The sequence below is a fragment of the Typopeltis vanoorti genome, chromosome 3, assembly GCF_054136105.1.
Source record: "Typopeltis vanoorti isolate ZY-2024b chromosome 3, IOZ_Tvanoo_1.0, whole genome shotgun sequence".
NCBI lineage: Eukaryota > Metazoa > Arthropoda > Arachnida > Uropygi > Thelyphonidae > Typopeltis > Typopeltis vanoorti.
Window position 1 is genome coordinate 14,977,935 of NC_143551.1, and position 19,161 is coordinate 14,997,095.

Here is a 19,161-nt window from a genome sequence, read left to right on the forward strand (position 1 = left end):
ATACATGCAGAAAATAAAAGCAAATGAGATCGTAATTGTAGTAGGTATTAACGACTTAACGAGTGATAAGTTCAGCATGAGAGAGGACATGAAAGGGTTGTTGGAAGAGTGAGAAAGTGAAAATCATCAGTATATTACCTCAATATGATAAAAATGAATTAAGAAGGGCAAATGATGATGGCAAATGATTCAATGCATAGGCTGTGTAGAAGGAATTGATGCAAGTTTTTGGATATGTGGAGTGATTTTGAGGGAAGACTGGATTTGTGTAAGAGAGATGGCCTACACCTGAATGCATTTGATATCAGGAGTCTTGAAAAACTAAAAACTGGAATGAGGCCTAACACAGAGTCAGGGGAACTAAATTATAAAGGAAAGAATAGTGAGAATGTGAGTGTAAGAACAGCAATGTGTTAATGTCAGGAATGGGCTTCATAAAGGAAATGTTGATGAGGAGAGAACAATTTTGACTTTGTGTTCATCCAGTTCAGACCGATCAAACATGTGTAAAGATGTTTACATGTATAAAGGTACTAGAGAAGAATAGAAATCTGCAAGTTGTCAAATTGTGTCATGCAAATTGCAGACAAGAGAATAACAAAAGAACATAGGAGGTAGATTATTATGTCTGTACATGAATGCTAGGAATATCAGAAACAAAGGGGTAGAGTTTGTTGAATTGGTCAATATGTTGGGACCTCAGATTATAAGCATTAGTGAGACCTCGCTATCAGAATCAGACATACTAACTGGTATTGAGTGTAAAGAGTACAGTATTTTTAGGAAGAAAACAGAGGATAGGAGAGGAGGGCACATGCTGCTAACGATATCAGATGACTTGATTCCATTTGAGACCTATGATTGTAGTTCTATTACTAATAGTATTTGATGTGGCAAAGAGTTTGAAGCCATCTGGTGTGAGATGGAATCTAACAAGATCAATTACAACATGGTGGGGAGTTGTTACAGACGTGGTGGATCAGTTGCTAGAGATAAAGAAATACATCACCAAATAGAAAAGATGAGTGCAAAAAGAGTAATCATAATGGGAGACCTTAATTATACAAATATTGATTGTAGAATCTCATGAGAAGATTGAATATGAATTTATTGAGTTGTTGCGGGACAACTTCCTCAAGCAGCATGTGACAGAAGGAACTTGAGGTCAAAGAGTGTTAGATTTGATTATAGTTAGATTATAGTCAGAAGGTGTTTCAGTTAAAGACATAACTATTCTGCCTCCGGATGGTGACAGTGATCATGCAGTACTTACTTGGGAAGTAACTACGTTTATGAGTGTTCCATTCAGAAAAGGTTACATGCTGAACTACAATGCAGGAAATTATGACCAACTGAGGAGTATACTGTGTTCAGTGGAATGGGATTGGTTGCTGGATGGGAAGAATATCAAGTGCATGGGAAGCAATTAAACAATACTAAAATGATGCCACATCAGAATGTGTTCTGAGAGTTCAAAGAATAATTAGGATATTAGTCAAATGGATGTGTAATCTTATTAAGAAAGAGATTCATAAGAAAAGGATGATGAGGAAGGAATACTGTGTGCACAAGGATGATGTCCATTATGAAAATTATAAGCAGCAGACTAGATTACTCACAACTGTTGTATGGAAAGCAGCCTGAGTATGAAAAGAAACTGGCTCTGCATGCTAAAGACAACCCACAAAAATTCTATTGACATGCTGCAAGTAAAAGAAAAAACGAATATGAAAGAATAACTCTTCTAAATGCAGATAGGATGAAGGTAACAGATGCAAAGAGATTGTTCAACTAATGAGTGTCCATTTTGTTAAAGGCTATCAACGTGGTGTATGCAACATTGAGTTCACTGCTACCTCTTCACTGGTTGAAGAAACTCAGGTGTATGAGGGCGAGGTATTAGAGATGTTGCACAAACAATAAGAATTCAGCAATAGGGACTAATGGGATATCAGCACATGTGCTCAAAGAGTGTTCAGCTGAACTGGCTATTCCTCTGACCAGGCTGTTTAATATGAGTCTCAGAAGAGGGAAGATTCTGCAGGAATGGAAAAAATGTATGGTAATTCCATTGCACAAGGGTGGTGCAAAGACTGATGTATCCAACTATTGACAAATCACTATCTCAGGAGTGGTGAAGATTTTGGAAAAACTGGTTGCCTTGCATTCAGAAATGGGTTGACAGTGAATCTCTACTTTGCAATGAGCAAAATGGGTTTAGTAAGGAAGGTCATGTTTTAGCAACTTGCTCACATTCTATAACAATGTTACCATTGAACTAGACAAGGGGGGAATGGAACCATGATACTTTTGGATTCTACTAAGGCTTTTGATAGAATAAAGCATGGTAGACTGTTGCATAAATTGGAGAATGTGGGTTTGAATTATAGAATATTAGCATGGATAAGAGGATGGCTGACTGACATATCAAAAAGTGGTCTAGAGGGGATGTGAGTCTGCAAGATTTAAGCGTCATCTTGGCTTGCACATCCCCTGAGACACTTCGCAAGTGTGGCAGTAGGCGGCCTCCCAGGGGCGATTCCTGGACACCTTCGGGTGACTGATTGGCCTGCTACGCTATTCCTCCCTACCAGGGTTAGCAGCCCTGGTAGGTTAAGTTTCCTCGCTTGCAATAACTCATCAGATGAAGGCTCCGACTCTTATAGGCCGGAGCCAGGAAACTCGTCGAGCGTGAATCCAGATGTCTGTTTCTTGTTTGGAGGTGATCCTGCCACCCGTTCCAGCAGCATCCTCAGGAAGAAAGTTAAAAGAAAGCTCTGCAAAGACTGTCATCAACCCATTTATTCAAGTTCTCATCATGCTTGTTCTGGCGGTCAAGGTGTTCCCAATCTCAGACACTTCATATGTCAGGTCTGCGATCGTGCATTCTCTACCGCAGTTGGCCTTGGTGTGCATCGCACCTCGAAACATCCAGCCGAAGCCAACGCTGCAATAAGAACAGAGTGCATCAAAGCATGTTGGACTGCCCAAGAAGAAAAGATCCTCGCCACTCATGAGATCGAGTTGACGGCTCGAGGGATAAAGAAAATCAATGAGGCTTTATTTAGGCATTCCCATTATCAAGTGTCATAGACGGAAAGCCTTACTTCAAGAATTGGCAGCCTATCCACCACAGGTAGGGACAGGTAATATCTCTGTATCTCCTGTCCCTGCCTCTCCATCTTCCAGCCACCATCCTGCTGTTGAAGAAGAGGCTTTGATTCGCAGACTGACATCTAGATGATCCTCCTCTTACAGAATATAACCATCAAATTCTTAAATATCTCATCCAGACTCAACTTCTGGGAATGGATATCACAGATCAGTTGAATGACTACCTCCATGCTGAATTCTCTGAACACTTCATGCCTCGTCAACATCAGCCTACGTCTCATTTTGCAATGACTTTGTCAAATAGGAAGCAGAGGAAGAGGGCCTATGCAGCTATGCAGGCCCTCTATAAAAAGAATAGAGGGCAATGTGCCAAAACAATCCTTGACGGTGCTTCCCCTTCACCTCTAGCAGACTTGCATGATGATTTTGTCAAATTCTGGAGTACAGTCTTTTCTGCTCACCTCCACACTTCCCTGATTATGATGACCAACCTACAATATTGAGGTCCATTCCTACCCTTCAAATATACCAGCCTGTCTCCATTCAGGAGATTAAAGCAGTTCTTCCATCCAATTTCTCTGCCTCCAGACCTGATGGCTTTCCTGAATCTAGGCTTCGGAAGGTGCCGTTGAAGATTCTTCAAGACTTAGTGGACATTCTCCTTTCCAGTAAAGTAATACCACCATATTTACATGCTTCAAGAACTATCTTCATTCCGAAGAAAGAAACTTCAAGCTGTGCATCAGACTTTAGACCTATTACCATCTACCCTGTGTTACTTAGACTCTATCATAAAATATTAGTTAAACGACTTCAGCAACATATACAGCATGATTATAGACAGAGCTTTTATTCACGGCTGTGCCGAGAATATATATATTCTTCCTTCTCTTCTCTCTGATTCCCGACACCACCTTAAGCCTCTATATATGGCGTCACTGGACCTCCAAAAGGCCTTTGATAGCATCTTCCTTCCTGCTCTCCTTTGAGCACTGTCTATTGCTGGATGTCCAGAACCTTTTCTTTCCTATGTTATGGAGCTATACTTGGGTAGCTCCATCACTATCACTACAGGGTCCCGTGCAACTTCTATTCCTGCAGTGTGGGGTGTTTGCCAGGGTGATCCTCTATCTCCCCTTTTCTTTAACTGTGTCACAGATGAGTTTCTTCATTCTCTTCCTAGTCATATAGGCTACTCTCTAGGCGCTTCTTCCTTTAATGCTATGGCCTTTGCAGACGATCTTATTCTCATAGCCTCTATTAAGATGGGCTTGCAGGAACTCCTTGACCAGGCAGTTGACGTCTTCTCTATTCAACACCTTTCTATTAATGTAGAGAAGTCCTGCTCTTTAGCTCTTGTCCCCTCTGGTCGTGACAAGGAGCTTAAAGTTGAGACTATAGAGTTTTCCCTGCACAGGAGGCCGCTGCATGCTTTGACCATCCTGGAAGAGTGGAGATACCTCGGTATCATGTTCACCCCAAAGGGAAGGTCTTCTGTCCCTTCTATCATAGAAGCTAGGATCCCTTCTTTGAATAAAGCTCCTCTCAAGCCCCAGCAAAGACTGTTTCTCCTTTCCTACAATCTCCAAGCTCGCTTTTACCACAAGTTGGTGCTTGGTATGACATATATCTGAGTACTGTCTCGAATGGACAGGGCTATCCGTTCAGCCATGAGATCATGGCTCTGACTGCCACCTGACACTCCTACTGCATATTTCTATGCAAGGGCGAAGGATGGTGGGCTTGGGGTTTCATCACTTAGATGGCTGATCCCACACCTGCGGCTGTCAAGAATCGCGCAGTTAGAACTAACTATAGAACCAGTGGTGTACCACAAGGATCAGTGCTTGGTCCACTGTTATTGAATCTATACATTAATGATACTGGGAAGGATTTGACAAGCACCATACAGCTATTTGCTGATGATGCAAAGATAGGTAGGGTAATCAGGAATGCTACTGATGTGCAGTACTTGCAGAATGATTTGAATAAGCTGTAATTGTGAGCATGAGAAAATTGATGTCAGTTCAATGTCAGTAAATGTAAAGTCATTCACTCTGCCATGATTAGATATCCAATGTCGTATTACATTGGTGGGATTATGCTAGAAGAAACTGATGAGGCTAGGGATCTTTCAGTGTTAGTAGATAGGAAGTTGAAGTTCAGGGGCCATGTAGCAAAGATTGCAAATATAACTCAAAAGATAAATTTTATTATTGGGGTGCTTAAGGGTCAAAGCTGTATAACTGAGAGGAGACCTCCACATAGCCTTTAAAGGAATGCGGAGAACCGACCAGGGCTTCTGACCTAATGTCCAATCCTCACCTTCTCGTGGTGCACCCTGTTGGGTATCTACTTTGATACTGAACGAACGAGGATGGGCTGGCAATTTGGGATTTAGCCGACCAAATTGTATTCTTATTGGTTAAACCAAAATAAAAAAATGATGGTACAACATGACAAAATTTCATGCCGGCTGGGGCGTCGCCCGGTTAAACAAGGCCCCCGTTGTTTTCGCCAGGGAACCAGGGCGAACAGCGAAAAGTCAGCTACTGGAACAAATCTGAAAATAAACCCCAACTCAACATCACCAGAGTTAAAGATCGGTACTATCAATGTAAGAAGCCTGAATGGCAAAGAAATGGAGCTAGCTGAGGAATTAGATAAGTACCAGATCGACATAATAGGGGTGACTGAAACAAAAAAGACCAAAACTGGTGAGATCTTTCTGAGCAATAAATACAAAATGTTATATTCAGGCAATAACAATCAAGGAAAAGAAGGAGTAGCCATAGTATTCAACACAAAATACGAGGCTAATCTTCTTGAATGGCAGTCAGTCTCAAGTAGAGTAATGTGGGCAAATATGAGAATGGGGAACTGGACAACGAGACTTATTTGTGCCTATGGTCCCACAGAAGGTTCTACTAAGGTAGAAGTGGAGGAATTTTTTGAGGCTTTAGAAAAAGCAACTGACACAATGAAAAAGGAAAAGTTGGTCCTTGTTGGGGATCTAAATAGTAGAGTAGGAAATGATTGTGAGACATACAAAAATATTTTGGGAAAATTTGGAGAAAAGAGCAAAGCTAATAATAATGGCAAATATCTGTTGGATTTCTGCTCAGGACATGGACTGGTTATTACTAACACCATGTTCCAACATAAAAATGTGCACAAATTCACATGGAGAGAAGAGGCTAGGAATAAGAAAAGTCTCATTGACTATGTTATTGTTGATAGTGATGTTTTCTCCCTGGTGCAGGACACCAGAGTGTACAGAGGATTTGAAATTGGAAGTGATCACTATTTAGTCTTGAGCAGGATAAAATTGAATTTCATATTGAAAAGAATAACATGTAAGAAAGTTTTAAAGCGAATAAAAGTTGAGCAGCTCTCAGATGTGAACTGTAGACTAAAATACAGAAATATTATTGAAAAGAAAATGAAAGAGTTTGAGAACAGGAATCAAACCTTGGAGATTCAGTGGCAAACTCTGAAGGAAACATTGATTGATTCTGCCAGAGAGGCATGTGGTGAGGTTGTGTGCAAAGATAAAAAAATCAGAACTCCCTAGTGGACACAGGAAGTTAAAGAGGCAGTGAAGGAAAAGAAGAAAGCATATCAAAAGTTCCTGGCAAATAAGTCAGCTTTTACTCTTACAGAATACAGAGACAAATGTAAGAAAGCTAAACAGTGTGTAAAACTAGCTAAACAAAAGTCATGGGAGGACTTTGGCAAGAATATAGAAAATAAATATCAAGAAGGTGGCAAAATATTCTGGAGGTTGTTGAAGAAGCTTAGGAATGGAGGAAAGAGTGCTGTAAAAGGAATTAGAGATGATAAAGGCAAAATGAAAACAGGAGAAAAAGATATCCTTGAAGTATGGAGTAATTACTTTGAAAAACTGCTAAATGAAACAAGCAGTGATGACAGCACAGTGATAAAAAACACTGACCAGGCATGCAGTCAGGAATACATATCCATACTTGAAGTAGAAAAAGCCATCAAAGGCTTGAAATGTGGAAAGGCAGCAGGAGTAGATGATATTCGACCAGAAATGCTGAAGTATGGTGGTATAAGAGTCTTACAGTGGCTGCACTGCATAGTTCAGAAAGCCTGGACAGAGGGACGAATTCCCGATGATTGGAGTAGAGCTCTCATAGTACCCATATATAAAAAGGGAAATAAAACTGAATGTGAGAATTACAGAGGTATTTCCCTACTGAGTGTTCCTGGCAAGATCTATGCAAGTATACTTGAGAAACGGTTGAGAAGAATTGTGGAAGAAAAGCTTGGTGAAGAACAAGCTGGATTCAGGCCAAATAGAGGCTGTCAGGATCAGATCTTCACTTTACGACAAATAGTCGAGAAAGCATGGGAATATAACAAAGATCTGTATTTAAGTTTTGTCGATTTCGAAAAGGCATATGACAAGGTGCCAAGTGAGAAGCTATTCAATACGCTGCAGTTATATGGTGTCAATGGGGCATTATATCAAGCAATACTTAGTCTTTATTTGGGTTGTGAGTCAGCAGTCAGAATTGAAGGAAGTACAGGAAGATGGTTTAATGTTAAATCTGGTGTGAGACAAGGATGTACATTATCCCCTCTGTTATTCATTATCTATATGGATCACATTATGAAGGAATGTGGTATTAAACCTGATATCAAAATTGGAGATGTTAATGTCAGCTCTTTGCTTTATGCGGATGATGTTATACTTCTAAATAAATCCGCTACAAGTCTGCAAGATTCTCTGACTAAATTGAATAGCTGTTGTAATAGATATGGTATGAAGGTCAGCAATAAAAAGACAAAGACAATGAAAATAGGCAGAATCATTGAAAATGTCAACTATGTTGTGAATGGAGAACCTGTGGAACAAGTAAAACATTTCAGCTACTTAGGCACAATTTTTACTGAAGATGGTAAACTAAATATAGAAATAGACAACAGAATCAGCAAAGCTGGTATCGTGGGAAGTCAATTGAATAAATTCATATGGAATAAGAAAGAAATTAGTCGGAACACTAAATTAGCTGTATACAAGACTGTGTTCAAACCAATTTTAACTTATGGATCTGAGAGCTGGGTCAGAAGTAAAACACTTGACCAAAGACTAGAGACCGCAGATATGAGAGTCCTGAGAAAGATTAGAGGCGTGAACAGATGGCATCAATGGCAATATCATATTAAAAATGAGGATATTAGGAAAGAACTTGACATTGTCAGCATCCAGGAATGCGTTAGCAGAGCTAATCTCAGATGGTATGGTCACTTAAATAGAATGGGAGAGGAAAGATTAGCAAAACAAGTGTTCTCTGCCAGGTTGGCAGGAAAACGACCCAGAGGAAGACCAAGATATAGGTGGATTGATACGGTACAAAGTGCCTTAGACGATAGAAATATAAGATCTGATAATGTTGGAGTCTTGACAAGTAACAGACTGATTTGGAGGAAAATTGTAGATAGGAAGTTAGTAATGATGTAATTTTTTCATGTAGTACTGTCATATCCTGTACACCCCTTGAGGGTACATGGCAGGAATTTGATGATGATGATGATGATTATTGTTCCGGGAAACTCCAAGGAGTCGACAGACTCATCGAGGGAGGCCCTAACATCATGTCTGGAACAACTATTCAATATTCACACAGTATCTATCATATCTTGCCTTGAACTCATTCACGGTCGTAGCACCCACAACAGACTCTGGAAGCTTATTCCACTCGTTCACCACTCTCCAAGTAAAAAACCTAGCTCTAACACCCTTGTCAACCACGCTCTTGCCCAGCTTCCATGCATGGCCCCTAGTCCTCCCACCACCAGTCATATTTTCAAAAATATCTTCTGGATCAATCTTATAAAAACCCTTCAGTAATTTGAATGTCTCAATCATATCACCCCTCCTTCGCCTATCGTCCAATTTCTGCAACCCACAAATCTTCAACCTATTCTCATAAGGTTCATTCCACAGACCTGCTATCATCTTGGTCACTCGTCTCTGGACTCTCTCCACTTCCTCCCCATCACGAAGAAACCCTGGTACCCATAACTGGGCACAGAAGTCCAGATGGGGTCTTATCAAGGCTCGATACAGAGGAACAACAACAACTTGTTTGTCTCTGCATGTTAAAGTATTTTTCATAAGCCAAGTGATTTGGTGAGCTGTTTTAGTCACTTTTGCAATAGGCCCCCTAAACTTCAACTCCCTATCCACCAGCACTCCCAAATCCCTGGCCTCATCAATCTCCTGGAGTACGGTTCCACCAGGAAAACGACCCTGAGGAAGACCAAGATATAGGTGGATTGATACGATACAAAGTGCCTTAGACGATAGAAATATAAGATGTGGTAATGATGTTGGAGTCTTGACAAGTAACAGACTGATTTGGAGAAAAATTGTAGATAGGAAGTTAGTAATGATGTAAATTTTTCATGAAGTACTATCATATCCTGTACACCCCTTGAGGGTACATGTCAGGAATTTGATGATAATGATCAACATTAAGAAAGTAATAATTGATGTTTCAACCTCTGTATTGAGGTCATCATCACCAGGAAAACATACATACATATGTACATGATATAAGCTACATGATACTATGCAAAAGATGAATCTAAATGTTTGTTAAGCATTTAACCTAGCTCTCTGGTGGGAAAAAAGAATGGGACTACATTAAACAATTTCTGAAGTCTCTCATATTGAGATTTTCCTCTGGGGTTGTTTTGGTTGCTATACTGGTTGAGGATGTTTCCTCCACATTCTCGGAATAATTAATCCATCATTTTTGTTCAGATTTGGATGATGTTTTAGCCTTTCACAAACTTCTTTGAATTTTCTTTCAAACCAGGTTTTGGAAGAAAATTCAAAGAATTGGAAAAAGAAAGTGGAGAGGATTCAGAAGCGAGTAATCAAGATGGTGAGTGGTCTGTAGAATGTTCCCAATGAGGACACACTCAGTGTGTGGACTGCAGAATTTGGTTGATAGGCAAAAAAGAGAGGACCATGATAGAAGCATTTTTAAGTTTCTTGAAGTATTTTATAGGACTGATGCAGGGAAAATGTTTCAGCATTTAGCTAGAGGAGGCAGAACAAGAGGTTATTACTGGAAGTTGAGTAAAAAGTGTGGTCAGTAGGGATGCGAGAACAAAATTTTTCACTTGGAGAGTTGTGAATGAATGGAATGCCAGAGTCAGTTGTTAACACTTTGTTAATGAGTATGACAAGAAGAGGTATGACAGATTGTATGGATAAATTGGGTCTCCTTCAATGTCTCTGGACAATCCATGGAGGTGTCTGTACAATAATAATAGATAAGCTGTAAACCATTCTCTAGCAACAAAATATGGTACTTTTTCAAGCCAATTCAGAACATCAATAACCAATATCGTGGTCTCACATCAGGGGTAATGAAAATTACACACTGTTTAAAGATATTCACAAACATCCATGCCACTATAAGATTCAAATCCACCACTTGCAGGATGGAGAATGGGGTTGCTACTGAAAAGTTAAAAGAGATATTATGTAATTCTGCTTTACATTTCTCTGTTTAAGACAAGAGCTAGATATATTCACAGAAGATATTTAGGACCTCAAATGAAAGTACTTATATATTGGGTTGTTGCAAATGAAATGGTCGATTTTAAGGACAATTGAAAAAGAAGAATACCTGCTTCATCAAAGTAATCTCCAGCAGCATCAATGCATTGTTGCCAACGTTTGTCAAGGTCATTTATACCACATTTGTAGAAATCAGTGTCTCTGGAAGTGATGAAATCCTCCACTGTCTGATAAATCAATGTGTTGTTGGCAAAGCATTTCTTGGACAAAAAATGGCTCAAGTGAAGGAAAAAATGGTAATCTGTTGGGGAAATGTCAGTAGAGTATGGAGGATGAGGCACAATTTTGTATCCCAAATTGTTGATTTGCTGTATGGTTGACACTGCCACATGTGGTTGGGCATTATCCTGAAGCAATAGGACTCCATGTCTATTCACAAGTGCTGGTTGCTTAAGGCACAATTTGTCATGGATTTGCCACATATCTGTAAAATATCGAGCTGCATTTATCATTTCACCTCGTGGAAGGAATGAGTAGTGAATAACACAAGCAGAAGACCACCATACAGTAAACATCTTCGTTGAATGCAGAGGTGCCTTTGGAGTCTTTCCTGGAGCGTCTTTTACTCCCAACCACTGCAACGAACACGTACGATTGTCATTGAATATCCACTTCTCATCCACAGTCACAATTCGTTGCAGGAACCTTTCTTCTTTACTTCTTAAGAGAGAAGAGCACACTTCCAAACACCATGCTTTGTTTTCATCAGTGAGTTCGTAAGGCACCCACTTGTTGAGCTTCCTTACTTTTCCTATTATTGCCAAGTGCTGTATATCAGTTGAGAAGTGTACATTTAGTGTCTGGGCGATCTCTCGTACAGTTTGTCGTAGATCTGATTTGATTAAATCCTTTAATTCATTCGAATCAATGGAGGAAGGACGATGGCCATGGGGTTCGTTTTGTAGCCTCAAATCTCCTGAGCGAAATTTTGAAAACCAACGGCGAGTGGATCTCTCATTAATTGTTCCTCCACCGAGTGCTTTATTGATGTTTTTTACTGCAGCTGCTGCATAATTTTCCAATTTGAACTCGTAAAGGTATAGCAACCTTAATTGACCGGGTTCCATGATTGACTTGATGTCAGTAGTATTCAATGTCTAATGCTCATTGAACGAAACAAATACTACAATTGCATCACCCATGTGTGATGCTGTCACATGACAAAAAATTTGCATATACCTCAGCACTTGCTTTCTTCAGCAACCAGTAGAAACCTGACAGTCATTCAACAGCCATTTCATTTGCAACAACCCAATATTTTGCTCAATGTAGAGTACTTGTTTCTGCTCGTACTGGCTGTATTTAAGCCTTCAAGGACAATCTCCAATTCTCATGTTTCCTTTAAAACATGATACAAAATGAGATGGGATTTCTAAATGTCCAGCTGGTAAAAATCACAATAACCATACATCTTGCTCAAAGAGCACAGTTTTTATACAGGGCAAAAATTCTTGAAAATCTGTGGGTAATAACAGTTTTTTTTATTCATTATACAACTTCCCATTTGATAACAGTATCTGACAGTGGTAGTATGTTTGTATGTGCACATATTGATTATTATGATTAGAAATATTACTTGTGAGATAAAGAAATGTATTTCATTATTATTTGAAATTGTATATTAGAACTACTTACTCTAGTCTACATAAATTTAAGAAAAATATAAAAAAGGGACATTAAAATATCTTATACTGACCTTGGAGTAGTGGCAAGAATGAAATATCTGTTCTCCTTCCCTGCCATTCTATGGAACTCAAGACCTGTAATCTCTCCTTCATTTCCCAGTTCATTATCAAATACCTGATTAAGAAGTCCATATTTTTCAAATAAGTATGGGCATATTATCAAATTTACAAAAGTTACATATTTTCAAAAAAAGTGTAGACTATGTGGAATTCAGGTTAAAAATGCTATAACTCAAATAATGCATTTATTAAAACTTAAATGTGTATTTTGTGAATCTAGTGTTTATAACTAAATCACAATATTTAGCAGAAACCATTCAAGACAATGTAAGGTTGCTAATAAATACGAGGTGGTATCAAAAAGTTTCGAGACTAGGTTGGTAACATGCCAAAAGATGGCAGCACAAGGCTGCACGCACAGTCACAGGGAGAACCTACCTTCATAAGTCAGTGTGCCAAAAGACATTGTCCTGTGTATCAGGAGCTGTGCAACTGATACTATTCTGACCACCTGCATTACCACATCTGCGATTTCATCATGGACAGCAAATTAGAACAAAGAGCAAACGTGAAATTCTGCCACAGAGACATTTAAAAGATTCAGCAAGTTTATGGCGATGCTGCAATGAGTCGTTCGAGGTGTTTTGAGTGGCACACATGCTTCGAGAGTGGAAGAACATCACTGGAAGACGATGAGAGATCAGGAAGATCTTCAACAAGCTCAATCCCCAAAAATGTTGAAACCATTCGGCAACTTGTGCATGAGGATCGTCGGAAAACACTCCACAACATTGCTGCCATTGTCAGTGTGTCATATGGAACAGTCCAGACAATCCTCATGTGTGATTTGAACATGCGCCATGTTGCTGCCAAGTTCGTCCCCAGGTTGCTGACCCAGGAGCAGAAGGAACACCGCGTCGAAGTCTGCCAAGAATTCCGTCAGCGTGCCATGGATGACCCATCCTTCATGTTGAGGATCATTACTGGTGACGAAACTTGGGTGTACGGATATGACCCTGAGACGAAGCAACAGTCTTCACAGTGGAAGAGTCCATCATCTCCACAACCGAAAAAGGCGAGGCAGGTTCGCAGCTCGACCAAGTGCATGCTCATCGTCTTTTTTTGACATTCGCGGCATTGTGTATCGAGAATTCATCCTCAGGGGGCAGACCGTCAATAGCAAGTTCTACTGCCAGGTTTTAAGGCATCTGAGGGAGGACATTCGGCGAAAGCGACCAGATCTGTGGCACACAAAAAACTGGATGCTCCACGACGACAATGCACCCTGTCACCAAGCTCTCCTCACACATGAGTTTCTCATCAGAAACAATATGATCTCACTTCTGCATCCATCCTACTCACCAGATTTGGCTCCTGCAGACTCCGCCCTCTTCTCAAAGATGAAGATCCAGCTCAAAGGCCACCGTTTTGACACCAATGTGGAGATCCAACGCGAATCGCAGAAGGTGCTTGACATGCTTTGAAAAGAAGACTTCCACGACACATTCCAGAAGTGGCAAGAATGCTGGGAGTGCTATATTGATATGCAAGGGGACTATTTTGAAGGTGATAGTGTGTAAACATAGATAAATAAAGGAATTTCTTGTAAACAGAGCTAGTCTCGAAACTTTCTAATACCACCTCGTATATCAGTCCTGATAAGATAGAAAAATATGGGTTATTTTGCTTCTGTGTATTTTTTTTTTTTTTTTTACAAAAACTAATATTAAAAAATTTCTTACAATACAAAGAAGATAGTAACTATAATGCAATCACAATAATCTGTTATTCTTCATTATACAGGTTTCCTGAGATAAATTCAGAAGTAAGCAAAGATCTCGCTAATAATGAGGGAAAAAAGCATTCATTTTTTCATGAATTCGCTGTATTTTATCAGTAGACAGTTGCCACTTATAGATAAGTGATACATAATCATTAATCATGTTTTCATTTAGTGATTCATTAATTATTCATATGTGTACACAATTTTTTTTGCCTTGTAAACAAAATATCCTGCTGCATATGCACCATTAAAAAACATATAATACACTATATATTACTCTCAATATAACAAACACTGCTATAATGAATTTTTTCACTACAGCAAATCCAAAATAAAGTTCCACCCAAAGTGCCATAATATCAATGCCATGCTAAATGAAATCCACTACAGCAAAACTGTTTTTTTGATCTCTAGGAGTTCACCAAAAAGAGTTACATGTGTATATTCCAGTCACGAAGATACTTCATGCATTAAAAAAACTTTGCTTACACCGAGTAAAGGATTAAAGAAGAATACAGGTAACTCATTATAAGCAATTTTATTATCTGTGTTTTTTCATACACAGGGTTTTATTATTAGAGTAGATGAGGACTATCATTGTTTCCAATTCAAGGTGTGGAAGTTTCTACGCAGTGACCTTGTTTCTTACCCCATCCTTTTGTGTTCGGTGGCTCGGTGTCAGTTTTGTGTCCCTACTGCCTTACTGGTCTATGCAGTATTGTCTGTATCCATAAAAAAAATTTCTCTACTCTTTGAGCGAGATGTCTGGTAAGAGAAAAAAACAAAGGAAACTAAGTGAAAAGAAGAATGAATTAAGATCAAGAAAAGATCTAAGAAATCCCATTCTTCAGCAGTGAAGTTAGAAGTTCTGAACTGAATCAGTTTGATAGAGATAATATAGCATTCAAATGGTCATGAGATTGAGTGATTGTTGTTGTTGTCGTCAAGTCTGTTGAAGAGCTTCTACATATGACAGTGGGCCTGTAGAACTGCTTTGGCAAGTTGTTGAATTTTGATGGAGTAGAGTTTTCTTTAGAGTTACTGTCAACTTTCTGTAGAGCAGTGGCAATTGCTAGACCAGAATAGATATGAGCAGGTGCTAGTTCAATTTTGGAGCACTTCTTCATATTTCATAGCTTCTAGTACCATCCAGATGAATTTTCATGCCTTTAAAATGTTCCGCCTCCTTAGTCTGGTGATGATTGTGGTTATTTCTCTATTTTCATTAATTTTGCTGATTTAATTCTTCTTTTTGATAGTTTTACCAATCTTATTTTTGTGAGAGAGTTAGTATCAGTTAGTGACAGTGGGTGTAATTTTTGAGGAAAGTATGCTTCTTTGGCTACTCTGTCTGCTCTCTCGCTGCCTTCAATATTTACATGGGCTGGTATCCATTGCAGTGTACAAGTCTTATTTATCAAATTTAAAGTTGTTAATTGTTCATGAATTTCCTGTGTGTTTTGTTTTTCTATTTTTTAATGCTTGAAGTGCAGATTTTGAGTCACTGTAAATGGTTATTCCTTCTGTGATGTTTATTACTGGATTAGAGAGATAAAACTTGAGAGCTGCTTGTATGGCTGTTAATTCACAAGCAAAGTTTGAAGCTATTTTGCTAGCTGTGGTTTTGATTTGCATTTCCTTGCCTCCAGGTAGAGTTAGAAATCCCCAGCTGCACCTTGGTTGAGTGCTTCATCAGATGATCCATCAGTATAGGCAATGACATGGTTTAGATTATTTAAGTAATGTATAGTGTCAAGTCCATTTCTTTTATTTTCATGCTATGAATCCTTTTTTGAACAAGGTTCTAGGAGATTTAAGTTAATCATTGTGTTTTTTAGTAGTGTAGTGGAAAAGAATATCTCTTTGCTTATTTCAATGGACAGGTGCTCTAAGAATCAGAAGCCAACAACAGGATCATGATTCTGTTAGTGAATTTAATTGTGGAGAGTTTTCTTCTGTCTTCTAGTATGTGAAACCCATACTCTCGTTGAGCTTTTAAATTATTTGTGGATGAGACTGCACCTATAATTTTTGTTGCTCTTGATTGTACTCTGTCAAGGTTTTTCTTTTGAGCTAGTAGAAGCTTGAGCCCAGATTGATGAGGCATATTCCATAGTGGGTCATATGAGTGCCATATATGGAGTTATATGTGGGGGTTGCATTCTTGATAATTTGTTCATGGAGAGTTACCTGGATAACAAAATTTCTTGGCAAGTATAATTTAGTATACATCTAATGTGAGTAAATATGTAATGTTTTTTTTTTTTTTTTTTTTTTTTTTTTTTTTTTTTTTAAACAGAGTGTACATATTATATCAGACACTTATTATTAGAGACCTGAAGTGGCTGCAGCCATGTTTGGTTAGAGCAAGAGTTCTAGTTTCTGTGACCCCAACTCTTACCACATGCAGTGAGAATGATACCCTCAATGACATACCAATCACACTGTAGAGGACCAGGACCCACCCACATTCAAGGATATGGCAGTAAAATGGTTCTGCAGACCAGCAACTGGTTAGTACGTGTTCAGGTAGTAACGAACCTGGAGGCTTCCCAATCAGCTATTCTAACCTCTTCAACTTTCTGCTGGTCTAGTCTAAATACCCCAATAGTGATTCTAGGGAACTTCAATGTCCACAACTCAAATTGACTCCCCCTTCTCCAGTTTCACTGATCAGGCAGGCAAGGGCCTGCCTGATCAGTGAGGTGTTCGTCATCAGCAATGACCTATCACAGATCATCAATCTTCCCACCAGAACACCAGGCAACCCCCTCCAATTTGCCAACACACTTGACCTCTTCCTAACAAGGAAGAGGTCAAGTTCCTCTTCCAGGTATACTGTAGTTATTTCTCCTCTTGGAAACTTGGACCACAACCTCATACAAGTCTCTTTTCCCACAAAACAACCTTCACCCACCAGTTCACAGTCTCATATCCTTTGGCACTACAAGAGTGCCAACTGGGAGGACCTCCATGATTTCTATTCTTCCTTCACATGGTCCAATTATTGCCTGAGTTCTTCTGATACAAACAGCTGTTCAGACCAAATAGCAGAAATCTTCACAGGAATGAAAGTTTTCATCCCTTATTCCACTCCAAATTCTCAGCCACCATCCAAGCCTTGATTCTCAAAAAAAGTGTGGCAATGCTATAAAAGGAAAAAAAAAACCTCTGCTTACCACAATTGGCTCAAGACCAAAACTCCAGTTGCCCTCACTACCTATGCTGCAAAAGAATCACCACCAAGTCAGACTTTGAAAGAGCCAAATGCCGCAAACTTGCCTCCTGCCCAAATGGCAATCACTCTTTCTGGTCCCATGGCAAGGCCACTGGGGGCAACTTCTGCCCACCCAGGTTTCCACCACACTCACATCCTGATGGTATTGTAGTCACCTCACCAAAAGACAAGGCCAACTTACTGGCATCATTCTTCTCTTCCAATTCTTGCATGGATGACCTAGACAAAATTCTCTCCACTCCACAAAGAATGGCTCCCTTCATGTCTCCCATAGTCCTCCCACAAAAAGAAATCTGAAGAATCCTTAATAACCTGAGTACAAACAAAGCATCTGGTCCTGATGGTATCCCATCTAGTGTTAAAAAATTTGGGCCCCAGAACTTAACACCTATCCTGCATCACCTCTTCAATCTATCCTATTCAACTGGCATCTACCCTACTACATGGAAACAGGACCACATACAGCCCACCCTAAAGATAGGTGATAAAAGTCAACAAACAAAAACTACTGTCCATTTGCTCTTACTTCTGTTCTCTCAAAAATTATGGAGAAGGTCATCAACAACCAACTCTTGAACTATCTAGAAACATACCAACCAACCAGTTACCAGCAGTATAGATTCTGCCAATCACAATCTACAGCTGATCTTCTTGAATTCACGGCCAACCTAGGCCATGGAGAAATTTGAAGAAACTCACATGGCTGACCTCGACATTTCAAAAGGCATTTGATTGGGTTTGGCAAAGGGGCCTGCTCACCAAACTGCTATCCTATGGTCTGCCTTCCTCACTGTGCAATTGGATTATCAAATTTCTCACTGGTCTTTCACTACGTTCATGGACAGGTGGACAGTTTATTCTCCTCAGATTTCCCCACGAATGAGGAGTACCCAAGGGTTCTGTTGTTTCACCAACTCCCTTCCTCTTGTATATAAATGACCTACTCTCACAGACTTCCAATCCCATCCATAGCTTTGCTAATGAAAGATACGCTCCACTCCTCCTTTTCTTTCGACAAACTTTGGAGTGCTCAAGTATTAGAATCCTCAAGATCTACCACGACCAGGGACCTGAACTCAGATCTCCTAGGTATATCCCAGTGGGGCAAAGACAACCTTCTAAGCTTCAATGTCGCCAAAACTCAGTTCTGTCTGATCTCTCACATGAAAGAGTTTGCATTCCTCCACCTTTCCTTCAGTAGTACTAAGATATCCAAGCATGAATGGATTTCTCTACTCAGACTGACCTGCATCTCCGATCTTTCCAGGCACAACCATATTTCAACTATAGCTTCTGCAGCAGCCAAAAAACTTGTCATATTTTTTCGCACTAGACACTACTTCACACCTTCACAGCTGCTAACTCTATACAAAGTCGAAATCCATCCAGCCATGGAATGTTGATCCCATATTTGGGGTGGTGCACCAAAATCCTCTTTAAGTTGCTCGATTCTATCCAGAAGAGAGAAATCTGGCTAATTAATGATTCCTCTCTCACAAACTCACTTCAGTCCCTCTCTCGGAGATGTTCAGTTTTTGCCTTGTGCCTCCTCTATAGGTACTTTAATAAACAGTGCTCTGCTGAATTGGCCACTATTATTCTACCACTCTCCTCCAAAATCATTAAAACAAGAACCACTGCTAACCAACACCCTTTTACAGTCCATCTTGAAACTCACCGAACCAACTTCACTGTCTTCTCTTTCATTCCATCT

General features: G+C 39.6%; 1 protein-coding gene across 2 annotated transcripts in view; it reads right to left on the reverse strand.

Annotated features, from left to right (window-relative positions):
• Positions 1–19,161, reverse strand: part of dor (vacuolar protein sorting-associated protein 18 dor) — a 201,594-nt gene that overhangs the window by 125,950 nt on the left and 56,483 nt on the right. For both annotated transcript variants that reach the window (XM_090390559.1, XM_090390558.1), the window contains one exon: positions 12,438–12,541. In XM_090390559.1, coding sequence (XP_090246685.1) covers positions 12,438–12,541 — 104 coding nt within the window. The remainder of the gene's footprint in view (positions 1–12,437; positions 12,542–19,161) is intronic.